At 38.1% G+C, this 13,148-nt stretch overlaps 1 protein-coding gene across 1 annotated transcript in view; it reads left to right on the plus strand.

The window, feature by feature from the left end:
* Positions 1–13,148, plus strand: part of LOC142350529 (uncharacterized) — a 105,333-nt gene that overhangs the window by 35,282 nt on the left and 56,903 nt on the right. The window contains exon 7 of the mRNA XM_075402379.1: positions 617–753. Within this exon, the coding sequence (XP_075258494.1) occupies positions 617–753 (137 nt within the window). The remainder of the gene's footprint in view (positions 1–616; positions 754–13,148) is intronic.

Genomic DNA, 13,148 nt, shown 5'->3' on the forward strand with positions numbered 1-13,148 from the left:
ATAGCTGGTTCTCACTGCTGACTTTTGACACGATTGTTTTGTTATCGTTAGATGTTTGAAATCCAAATTACTATTTATCATTTCAAAGCAATTTAACATTGCAATTCTTCTATTTTGTCCAGATTATCCAGATTATCCAGATTGTCCAGATTTAATTCATCTATTTCAGATAACATGTGCAGTTAGTTTCTGTTAAGAGAACACATGAAGTTTCTAGTGAAGTTTCACTTGAACAATTTTACATCAAAGAATTGAAAAAATAACGGAAAAGTTTGTTGATTCGCGAATTTGAATTCAATATTGTCTGCTTTGCTTCGTTATCGTGCTTTAACTCATGTATTCTATCCTGTAACAAAAGTTGTTTTCAATAAGTTTAGGGCAAACTGCTTGTGTTGTTGAACTGATATCATATCTAAAACTTCAAAAATTATCAAATTTTTAAACGTCCGTCCATATAAGGTAGCTTAATTAGAGGGATTTAAACGCTTTTAAGTAATGCAAAACTGCTCTCAATTGGTTCTAGAGCTCTTTATAATTACAAATTTGTTGTGAACAAAATGAAGAAAAATTAGCAAAATTAGGCTAAAAACTATTTCTTGCTCTATTTTTGCTTCAGATTGACAACTCCACCACTGTTGGCACCGATGACTTGGTTCTCTTTGTTGATTTTGAGTCTGGAACTGGAAGTGAGGTCGAGCTCCAGATAACTGGACAATTGAGCGGTATCGACCGGATCTATTTCTTCAGCTTTGCGTACGCATAAATAATGTTGACACGACTGTTTTAAAACTGTTGTGTTACCTAAATTATTTTCCGAGACCCCCCCCCCCCCTGTAGCTCATATAGCTATGGCCTACACCTTTATAATAGTATATGTTTGAATGCAATGGTTAGTTCCATAGTGGCTATGCAAAACTTAATTGGTGCCAAAAGGCGCATTGTAAAGCACACCCGATATGGGCTCCTTTTACAGCCTTAAAGTATAAAGAGCTAAGGCTACTTATTTCTGCGCGCGAAGTAGACTTACCTATATCTCTAAGACTAACCGACTCTGTAAAAGACTGAGAGTAAACTTCTATTATTACGGTGGTTAAGAAGTATAGCACCGGAGTCAATGGTATACACATAGTGTATCTAACTAACAGACTGACTACAGTTAGTTCAGTTCTCTCTATTTAAAAGAGAATAGTGTCTTCTCAGTCTCTGATTGGTTGAAGGTGCACATTCAGTATTTTCACTGCTACATCCATCCGGGGTTGAAAGTTTCAAATCCGAATTTGTGAAGTTTAGCATGAATACGTAGAATGTGTTATCCTCGTAAAAAGTAGGGTGAAGTGAGTGATGAGTTGTATCCTCTCTGAAGTGGGTTGTGACTTGTGTCGTTGTCTGGAGTCCCTGTCAGTGAAGTGGTGACTAGTGTCGTCAGTGCAGAGGTTTGCAATCTGAAACCAGTAAGGGTGCCAGTTACAGGGTGTGCTGGTCAGTAACGTCAGTCCTGTTGAGAGTATGTCCAACTGCTCTCACTTTCTTGTAGTGAGAATTTATTCCCAGTTGAAGGATCGCTTGTAGTCGTAGTCTCTGTCTGGTTTGCACGAGGAGATTTCTGTTTATCTCCACCTGGTACAAGTTTTGAACCAGTCGAATTTACCAGCTTACTTACCTTCTGGTGGAAATCCATCTTTTAGCTACTGTGTGAGCTACCCTTCCTATTAAATCTATTTGTGAGATTTAATACTTTCTTGTGTAAGTCCCGACCGGGGAGAAAGACGAAAAGAACTGATCCTAATCTTCATTCTAGTGGAAAAAGAGAGGAATAAGTGAGAGATATTTATTCGTTAGAGGAAAAAGTATAATAAAGAAAGAAGAGAAAATAGAAAAATAAGTTTTAAAGAGAGTTTTGAGATCAGTGCGTCTCGTTGTGGTGGGTCTGTGAGCCCAAAGTTGCGGTGTAGGACTGTGGCCTACGTTCTATATTCAAATTCGTAGTCCGGATCTTGATTGTCTGGATCTCGAAAGAAGGCGAGAAATTCTGGGTCTCGTGTCAGACAAGCGGCAACAGCACGAGGGTACAGATCGGTATTTCAATGTGGCTGCAACGCGAGGAGGTGATTAAATATCTGTTGCTCTTCTTGTGAGGGCTGGCGATTTTCGATTTTGTCAAACAGATCATCCAGTCCCTGTAGAAGAGGTTGAAAGTGTGTCCATAGGTACACTTCGTGGCGCCTCCTTCTACACACTGTAAGTACTCGATTGGGACGAGGATGGGACGATTTGTCTTTGTGTAGAATGGTGAGAATATAAAATAATTCTTGATGGGGTCAAAATTTCGAAGAGTACCTTCACAATAATTAGGTTGTATTATGTAGCTATAGTTCATATAATATGGTGAGGTTGACTTTGTGTTAGCATATTGGAGGCGTGAACTCATGTGAATTATCGGATAGGTGTGTAGAAAATGATGCTGCACAAATAGATAATTGTGCATTGTGTGGAGCATTTTCACCCGATTCACTTTGTGAGTGGTATTGTTTACATCCATCTGTGTGGGATGTAAAAATCCAAATTGCAAGTAGAAAGGGTCGTACTTGGCGTATATCTTGTAGGGTGCCGTGTCGCGATTGAAGAAGGTGTTGAAGTAGTCATACGGGCGATCTGCTATTGCAAAGAAGTATTTCGAAAGATGCCAGAAGCGTTCTGTGAAACGCGAATTGATGGGGAAGTGTAAACATTCCAGGGGTAGATCCTTGTCTCCCCCTCTTGGACATACTCGTTCTCTAGTTGTCTAAGAGAACAAGAGCTAGCTGTTGGCTTCAGCGTGTGCTGAGGCGAAGTGGAGGTGTAGCTAATTCGTTCTGGCACGTGTATGCCTTGGATTGTATTAATTCCGAGAGGGTTTGTGAACTCGTGGAATCTGAAGTTCGGTCCTTGTGACCTGTGTGGATTGCCGTGTGTTGGCACGAAAGAGTTTGTCCTTCCGCGGGAGGATGAGGGCTGTGGGCCTCGTTGAGGGCTTGTTGTGTGTCGAGCAGGCGACTGTGAGGCCTGTATCGGCGAAGATCGAACCATTTAGCTTTCATGGGCTATTGCCCGTGGACGTCTCCTGGGTGATGGGTCCGTGCAAGAGTAATTGTCAGTTGACGTGAGTCGATCGTAGGTGGGTGGCTGAGGGAAAGATCCAGTGGTTGCGATCGTTGTCGTGGTCCACTGATCCTACCGGAATATGCCCAGTTGGGGATAAGTTTCTGGTGTAGAGTGACCAGACTGTTCTGCTGTGGCCACTTCATCAGCCCAAGAGAGAATGTGCGTGGTTGGTATTGGTGGTTGTGTTGAGGGGACTGCTGTATGCCCAGTTGTTTTTAATGAAGGTGGTTGAGGCTCCTGTGACGAGCTGTGCTGTCTTGTAGGGACTGTAGGCGGACTCGTATCGCTATCGATTTACAGTTGAAGTCCACCTGAACTCGGTCTCGATAAGGAGGTGGCGGGTGAAGGCAGTGGGATCACCCGCGCGTAATTAGCTGTGTCTACAGACGGTGGCTGTGGGGATGTTTGCGCCATCGTGAAGAGGGCAGGTGTTTGCATCTCGCAAACAGGGTCTGGTACTGTGGGTGCCAGTACCAACGGTGTGAGGGGTGATGGCAGAATGCCATCAACCTCCAGCTTGATGAGGTCATATGCTGTCGGGTCGACAATTGGGGGGGTCGGTGAGCCTCCTTCTTGGTGGGTAGAGACTGAAGTGGAGTCACTTAAACAAAAAAGGTGTTAAATACGAGTACTTGGAACGTAGAGAAAAAGTTCCTCTGGAGTTTCCTTATAGTCAGGATCTTTATCAAGAGAATCGCGTAAAAGAGAGGTTCCACGTGAGCGATTACGCTTATTAGGTTAAAAAGTTTGTAAATGTAAAGATTGAAAAACTGTTTTCATGCGAGAATTAGTTGGTGTTTCATAGCATTGATAAATATAAGCTGGGAGAGGAGCTGTATGGCGTTTATTTGAATTATTCTGCACTGGAGAGGTGCATTTCTAATAGAAATTTTCAAACTTTTTGTGTAAAAAATTCAATTCATGATGTGAATGTGGAGTGCAACTATCGATTGAGTGACGAAGTCGTTTTTTAGGTGAGGGTGTTTTGTATTGTGTAGAGTCAGATTGTAGTACATGGAATATTGTTTGTAAAAATACTCCAAAAAATCCAGAGGTTATGATCATAGCCAAGGTGATATTGGGTCCTAAAAGTGATTTTAGATTGTATGTGATAAATGCACTAAAAAATAGGCCAAAAAGGCACTGTAAAAAATTAAATACAGTCCATATTATGGCTATTTCTTTTATTACGTACCAAGGGTATCCAAAAATTCCAATGATGGATTCTTTTAAACAGTTGCCAATAATCAGATTACGTCAATAATTCGGCGGAGGGTGAATCCGTTGCCATTAATAAAGAGTTTGTTAAAATAAATCGTTTTCTTCGGTGCGTAATTGTCAGAATTGTGCTTGTAATTGTGCTTGTTTTGCAAGATCTGCAAAATTTACTGCGCGTGCTACGTCAAATTGTTCAGTTGCGTCATCGACTTATTGATTAAATTTCGTCTTATCTATTGATTTAGTCCAGTCGTGTTGACTTTAAATTCCGAGTTGTTGCGCGGTAAAATCGGCGTGGGTGAAGCGGTTTTCTACTTCGGCAGGCGTGAAGTTTCTAACGGGGTTTTGCACCTTAATTGGGTAGGGTGTCATGCGATATGTGTCATCGACGTCGGCATCAAGTGAGATTTGTTGATCAAAATTTTCGGATTTACATGGTGCTTTAATAGACCAAGGGAAGGTCTTACGGGTGACTTGATCTACAAATTGTAGTTTATTTTGACGGTATATGGGAATTCGTTCGAAACATTGATTGTCTAAAACATAAAGGGGTGATGAAACAACTTTACATTGAAAGAGTGAAATTACATTTTGACTTTTAAGTGTAGCGAATGTGTGTCGTTGTCCTGTAATTACGTAACCAACTAAAAAAAATTTTTTATGTGGGTAAAATAATAGCTGTTTGTTTCAAATCGCGGACTAAATCGCAGTTTCTTATATATATTCAAACTTGTTTGATCCATTTCGAGCAAGACTCGACTAATCATGTAATCGAGTTTAGCATCGGTTTGGATATTAGGTGAACTGTACCAAACAAATTTTGTTTTCTAAATAATTCTTATTTTTCTGATTTGTTGTACAGTTGTGACTCTTGTGGAATGACATATCCATCACGCATATTTGCCTTTGTGTAGAGTGTTAAAGAGGGTGGTCCATCCGGAACTGTGTGTTATCAAAGTCGGAGGACGGTTTTCCGTAGACAAAATTGAAACCTTTTTTATATTGTATTAAAATGTCTTGATACTGTGTAGCGTAATAAGGGCGGTCTTCATTACATTTGTAGATTGGTGTTGTGAAAACCTCAAAACGAGGGAGTGCAGATTCATCATATAGGTGCATAGGATCTTGCAACATCAAAAATACGTGGTTTTCTGGTTCCCAAATTACAGTGGCTTTAATAGCATGATTTAAAAGACAGTAACCTCTTTCTTTGTCACATTTTATGCGAACTTTGCCATAGTACATGTGTTCTGAGGCAACATCGAAAGTGAGATTGATGTTAGTAAATTGGAGTGACCTTCCTATTGTGTGAATGACATAATATTCGTGTTCTGAGTCTTTACCGGGACAGTTAGCCCAGGGATTATCTGTGGCGTTAGGAATCCAATTATGATCCCGTGGATTATAAACCATGCATCCGTGTTGGAAAAAAAATGGTCTATTGCAATCTAAACGAAAGCAGCCTTGTTTTTCTTCTAAATAAGCTTGCCAACGGGGGTCGTCTAATACATCAAATTGTATCATTTGATGGTGGTAGTGGTTTTTGTTTGTAAGATCAACGCGTGAAAGTTCCCTACGAGCTTCAATTTCTGTTGGAAAGAAAGGTCGTTCCATATTATTAACATACCAATTATCGTGATCAAAACGAAAGCCTCTTTTGAGTGCGATTTTGTGATAAAAGCTTTACTTGTCGCTAAGTTTGGCGTGTATAGCGAATGCGCGTACTTGGAGTGTTCGAATTTGTGAAAAAATGTTTACTTGTGCGGGGAGGATTTTGAAATTGGCTGGTTTAATTTTACATTCACCAATTTTGTTAAGTTTATAATATTGCATATTTGTGATATGCTTTGGTGAACAATCATTGTGTGTTACTACAAGGTCTTGTATGCCCGTTTTGGGTATGGAAGAATTATTTTGGTCAACTTTAATTGGTTGTTTTTATTGGGAGTTGAGATGAAAAGAATAAATGAATTAATATTAAGATGAAATTTGTAGTGGACATGTGTAAGAGAGTCCAAATTGTGGATCATAGAAGACAAAATTACCTGCGGTGTTTTTTGTATATCTATCAAATTTCTAGTGTATTTCTTGACAAATGAAGGGTGACGGATTTCTTTTAACTCTAAAGATAGGCGGTGCTGCCGCTTGAAGGTGAAAGATTAGTTTATCTTGTTCGACAATTATCTCAACAGAGAATGTGATCTTTGATTGTTTTAATAATTCGTGAGCTCTTTGCCTTTGAAAGGGTGTTATTTTATAAGACTTAGAGATTCTTCCTTAGCCCAATTATGTAATTGTTCACCGTTGTTATGGTCTCCAAAGAGGGCGGGTGGGGGAACAATAAGTTTAGGGTCTAATTTTAGTGGTAAAGTTGGATAGGTTCGTGTTGTATCAAGTTGTTTCCCGATACAATGATGAGAGTGTTGATCAGGATCTGTTGTTGGTGAATTTGAGCTTAGAGTGATTATGGGTGGTGTAGCCGGAAAACTGAGTGGCAGTGAACTTTGAAATGAGGGTGATGAATTGACTATATTAAAAGAGTGGTTCCAGTGTGCTTGTGATAAAAAGCGTTCAAAATTAGTTATTTGTCCTTGTGGCGGATTGAAAGGATTATTTGCAGTTTGTGATGCAGTATTTGAGGAAAATTGAGAACTGATTGGATGAGAAATAGAAGTTTCAGAAAGTAAGCTAATATCATGTGTGTCTTATCTTGTTGTCTTATCAGTGTTAGCAAAGTTTATTGGTTGAGTGGAAAATTTCTGATTATTTGAATAATTAATTAATTCAGGTTGTGATGCTCTTGGGGGAGCTGGTATAAGTGTGGGTGGAGGGAGTATTGTATTTGGGAGAACACCAGAGTATGGTAATAAAGTGTTAGCAGTTAGTTGTTGCTGTTGTTGTGCTTGCGTTTGGTGTATTTGCGTTTAACTTTGATGGGGGATATGGGATTACTGATTGTGGGGTAAGGTGGGGGGGGGGGTGGGTGTCCAGTAGGACGAGGTCTATCTGTAGATTCGGTAGTAGTAATGACTGAGTATGGGTGTTCCTCGGTTTATTGTGTTTGTGATTTTTTATTAAAGAGTTTAAATGATGACTTTTTGGGTGTTGATTGTTTAGTTGCTTCACTGTATGAGCATCCGGGCAATTCTGAGACATGGGTAGCGTTAGTGTTTGGTTGTTGACTAGAGGACGCAATTGTGACGATGATCTTTGGCCAAAAGTGGGGCAATTATCGCAATAATAATTTTTTATAGTCAGTAGAGGTGGGGATAACAATTATTAAGAGATTTAAAGTGGTTACACTTACGCGGATTGCTGCGCTGGGTGATTCTGGTGGGATGGCATTATATAGATAGATGAGATCTTAAAAAATCAGCAGAAAATACTCTTAATAATTCAGCGATTGTATAATCTCTTCTCTCAAAAGAAAAGATAACTTGTGGGTATGTGATTTCATTTGGTGAGTTGTTGTTGTTTAACAGTTTGTTGGTATAGTTCGTCCAATCTTAGGAGTTCTTTAATATATTTGATATCATATGAGGCAGGGATAGCGTCAAGATTAACAGTGTAAACAATATCTGTGTTTTGAATTTCAGAGAGTTTAGGTGTCGCCTGTGGTGGAAAGATAGGTAGATGGAAAAGAGCGATGTGTTCGTTATTAAAATCTCTAATATAAAAAGCCCATTCACAGCAAGTGTGTGAATACAGAATGTGATCTAAATTATAGAAAATTTCCTGAAAACGGACTTGTCTAGGTTTAAAGTTCTGTATATATCTGAAAGTGTCAGCGTAGGGTGTTCTCTTAAACAATATTTGAAGTCTGTATTGAAAAGTTATGTGCATACCTGTCAAGTGTTTTGGAGGAGTTGCTTTCAGTACTGTGTGACTGAAACTTGGTATTTGAGTGTTGTTGTCGTTGTTGCTTCCTTGAGCAATAATGAGGGCTTTCTGTGAGTTGTTGAAGAAGTCAGTAGTTAAAGGAACTGTGCTCTGAGACAGTTCTTGTTTTGTTGAGAGAGAAAAAGTGAAGTCTTAGAAAATTAGAGATTTTTTAAGTTGTGAATTAGAAGAAAGAGAGTTAGAGGAGATGAGAGAGAGTTTACTAGATGGTTTTCAAATTTTTGAAAGAAGAGAGAGAGTTATAAGAGAGAAGCAACTATATTGCAAGAGCGAGAGACTGTGAAGTGATTTTAGAAGATATGATATTGTCTGACCACGACTTTTTATTCGGGTACAAAAAAGTTACCGAATCATATCTTGGCGAATAAATGAGATTAGGGAATTGTTCCTGGACCGAGCTGTTGGTCAGTTATTAAACTAATTTTTAGTTAATTTCCTTTTTAATATTATCGTGGGGAATGGCCTGTAATTACCTTCTTTTTATTTCCTGAAGGAGGGGTTTTTGTGGTTCTGCTAGGGTAACAGGTGAAGAGATAGTCCGTGTGCTTTGTTTACTGAGTTGAAGAGTTTGATTAACTTTCCCAGTGAAAGTAATTGTATTATAGGGGAGAAGTGTGAAAGATCTATCCGAAATATTCCTTTCGTGTAGGAGAACGAAGGAATTGTATTTTTATCCGTATTGTGTTTTATAGCTATTAAGCGTGTTATGCTAAATTGTATTCGACTATTTGAAGCAAGACGAGTGATTTTATGTGTGTAATAATAGTGAAGTGTGAATAGTTTTATTTGTGCGTTTGCACATAAACTGTTTATTAGTTTATGTGCGTTGTTCATGAAGCCGAAATTTTTTATTGTGGTATGAATACTCTATAGTCCTCTACTGGTTGTCGTCGAAGGCCACTATTTCGTGTAGTGTAGTTTTACGAAGTGTGTTCGGGTATTTCAGACAAGTTACTAGCTGTTTGGAGGGGAAAGTCATTTGTGGATAGTACCTCTAGACTTTCTAGACTGAACGAGACAATCTTTGACTTGGTAAGTGGTGGCTTCGTTTGATGGAGTTTTGAAAAGGGAATTATCCGAGAAGTATTTCTCCATTTGTTCTTCAACGAAGAGTTCTTTGGGGTAATATGGTACTATATTACTCTCTTGACGGATAATCTGTTTACCAGAGAAATCTTCGAGTTTATACGTAACTAATGTAGGGGATTCTATTGTTTTATAAGGTCCAATTTTTTGTGATTGGATCTTTTTAGATACTCCAATTTGTGTGGTTTTGTTTACGATTAAAACATAAGTGTTTATTTTGAGTGGTTGTGCCGTTCCAAAGCGACGATTTGTAAATGTGCTTAAATTTTCATTTGGGTTTAAATAATTATGTACTTCATTATAAACTTCCTAGTGTATTTTTTCAAGGTTAAGAAACCAATGTGCAAAAGTTCCTTCCTGTAGCTTTTTAATTTGTGGGTGATGACCTAAGTGGTCAGTATGTGTATGATTTGGTAGTGAATTATAGGGTGAATAATCTGTGGGTTTGCAATTTTCCAAACTATCTGTGGTGGAAGATAGATTAAACATTATGGGTTTCTTTGAATTTTGACCAAATACAAGTTCATACGGTGAAAGATTTATGTTGGTTCGAACTTGTGAAATAAATGCAAACGGAAAAACTTTCACTTTATGTGACCACGTGTCATATTGTGAGTCTAGGACTGTTCGAAGAAGTGTATTCAACTGGCTGTTGCTATTTTCAACGAGTCCATTAGACCACGGTGCATATTGCGTACGTGGTTTGAATTGTACATTATATGTACGGCAGAAATGTGTGAATTCTCCGTTAAAGTATTCCTTTCCGTTATCTGTTACTAAAATATCTGGAATGCCAAATTTAACAATCCAGTGGTCAAATAATACTGTGAGTGCATTTTTTGCATCATTTTTGGGTGAAGGATGGAGAACAACATAGTGTGTGAATGCGTCCACAGTAACATAGACGTAAGAGTTTCCATCAGAAGACGGTGAAATTGGGCCTTTTGTATCCATAGAAAAACGGCGATTGAATTATGGTGAAACTTCTAGAAATGGCTGCTGTGGTGCCATTAACAGGTTTGGCATGAATTTGCTCGTCTGGCAACTTAAGAAGTCTTGTGTGAGTATTGCTATCCATGTGTTAATATTTGGAAAATAATAGTTTTCCGTGATTGTCGCGTGTGTTTTTTCACGACCTGGGTGTCCTGAAAGATCATGGGAGTGTGCTTTACAGAAAATGACGAGGAGGAGAGACAATGGTAAACAGAAAAGATAGACAATGGAGAGACAATGGTAAACAGAGAAAACGGTGATGTTGTTTCTTGTATATAATACAATAGATTATTGCCTCCATTATTACTTAAATTTCGAAAACGTCTGTCGTAGTGTAATAACCTTTTATTTTCTCGGATTGTGAGTGACGGGGTTGGGGGGGGGGGGGAATTTTATACTTTTTCCAAAACAAAAGCTGTTTTAGTACTGGGTCCTGTTGTTGAGTGTTGTACAGTAGTTCATCATCTATTTCGGTGTGTTCTTTGTAAAAATAGTTATAGATGACGGGTGATTTGGGTATAAAATCATTCATCGCTGGGAGTGAAAATTTGATACTATTTATTAATTCGGCGTAGTTTGTGTCGTTATTAGATTGCAAGAAGGGTTCTGTTTTGTTCGTGTTTAATGTGACGTCTGTATGTTTTATAATTGGATAATTTTCTGGAGATGAGTAGTTATTTTCAAAATGTTGTAATTTTTGCTGGTGTATATTCTACAAAGGTTGTGCTTTGGTTTTAAAATCAGTATGTGCTACTGGAAGATAAAGATCTTTTTCTTGTTGAACTTTAAAAATGTTATCTTTAATCTGTAAGTAGATTGGAAAATGCAGTGATTCTACAGCAGTGTCTGTAGAAATTGAAATAATGTATTCTTTTATTCAGCGTAGTAACACTGTATAGGTTGTGTATTATGGCTTTGTGTCATACAGAATTTAATTGAGTCTGACATTTCAACTGTGCGAAGACGGTATTCGTCTTGTGTTGTGGTCGTCAATGATTGACTTAGGAGATCTGGAAGTGAAAATTTTTTCCCTTCCGTCCAAACTATGTGTAGATTTGGAAATTTCATTAATATTAAGTTAAATTTATAAACTCTGTGTTTTGGTTTATTCTTTTGTGTAAATAAGACTAAAATTGGTTTGTGGTCAATGTATAATATTATTGGGTGTTTGGATCCTAGCATATAGAATTCATATTCTGAAATTGCGTATATAATGGCTGAGCATTCGCGGAGAATTGTGGATAATCTAAATTCTGTGGCAGAAAATAGACGAGAGTTTGCCAATACTAGTTCCATTTTTCCAAATTGATTTTTCTGTAGGAGTGCTGCTCCAATGCCATAGTTAGAGGCATCGCACAAATTGTATTAGGTTTTTTTCTGAATTAGGAATTGCGAGGCGGAGTGTTTCGTCCGTAAGTTCTTTTTTAACTCTATCAAATGTTTGTTGTATTTCAGTGTAGTCCATTTGAAATCTGTTGTACCTCTGAGTTGGATGTAAAAAGGTCGGAGAACGACTTGTAGGTTGTATATATATTTTGAAATGAATGTGAGAAATCCAACATAGTTTTGAATTTCTTTTTTATTTTTGGGAGGTTGGAGTTTAAGAAATCCATCAATTTTTGATTTGAATGGGTGTATGTGATTATTTTGTATTTGGTGGCCTAAAAGTTTGACTGAGTATAAGAAAAAGAAAGATTTATCTGGAGCGGCTTTGAGAATTTCTTTCTCTAAAATAGTGTGGTACTGAGTAAGCGTTTGCAACATTGTGTCTGTTGTTGTGTCTTGGATGAAAACGTCATCCAAATAGGTGATTATTTTGTTTTTTCTAATAAGGGCTTGAAAATACTGCTCATAAAGGATGAGAGAGCTGCTGCGCAAATAGAAACACCATAAAACAAGCGTTTAAAACAGTATTGCTGTCCAGCGATCACAAAATTTGTGAGTCTTTGTGATGGTTTAATAAGTGGCATTTGAGAAATAGAAGTTTCAGAAAGTAAGCTAATATCATGTGTGTCTTATCTTGTTGTCTTATCAGTGTTAGCAAAGTTTATTGGTTGAGTGGAAAATTTCTGATTATTTGAATAATTAATTAATTCAGGTTGTGATGCTCTTGGGGGAGCTGGTATAAGTGTGGGTGGAGGGAGTATTGTATTTGGGAGAACACCAGAGTATGGTAATAAAGTGTTAGCAGTTAGTTGTTGCTGTTGTTGTGCTTGCGTTTGGTGTATTTGCGTTTAACTTTGATGGGGGATATGGGATTACTGATTGTGGGGTAAGGTGGGGGGGGGGGGGGGGGGTGGGTGTCCAGTAGGACGAGGTCTATCTGTAGATTTGGTAGTAGTAATGACTGAGTATGGGTGTTCCTCGGTTTATTGTGTTTGTGATTTTTTATTAAAGAGTTTAAATGATGACTTTTTGGGTGTTGATTGTTTAGTTGCTTCACTGTATGAGCATCCGGGCAATTCTGAGACATGGGTAGCGTTAGTGTTTGGTTGTTGACTAGAGGACGCAATTGTGACGATGATCTTTGGCCAAAAGTGGGGCAATTATCGCAATAATAATTTTTTATAGTCAGTAGAGGTGGGGATAACAATTATTAAGAGATTTAAAGTGGTTACACTTACGCGGATTGCTGCGCTGGGTGATTCTGGTGGGATGGCATTATATAGATAGATGAGATCTTAAAAAATCAGCAGAAAATACTCTTAATAATTCAGCGATTGTATAATCTCTTCTCTCAAAAGAAAAGATAACTTGTGGGTATGTGATTTCATTTGGTGAGTTGTTGTTGTTTAACAGTTTGTTGGTAT

Source organism: Convolutriloba macropyga, chromosome 12 (genome assembly GCF_964194025.1).
Source record: "Convolutriloba macropyga chromosome 12, txConMacr16.3, whole genome shotgun sequence".
NCBI classification, from domain to species: Eukaryota; Metazoa; Xenacoelomorpha; order Acoela; family Convolutidae; genus Convolutriloba; species Convolutriloba macropyga.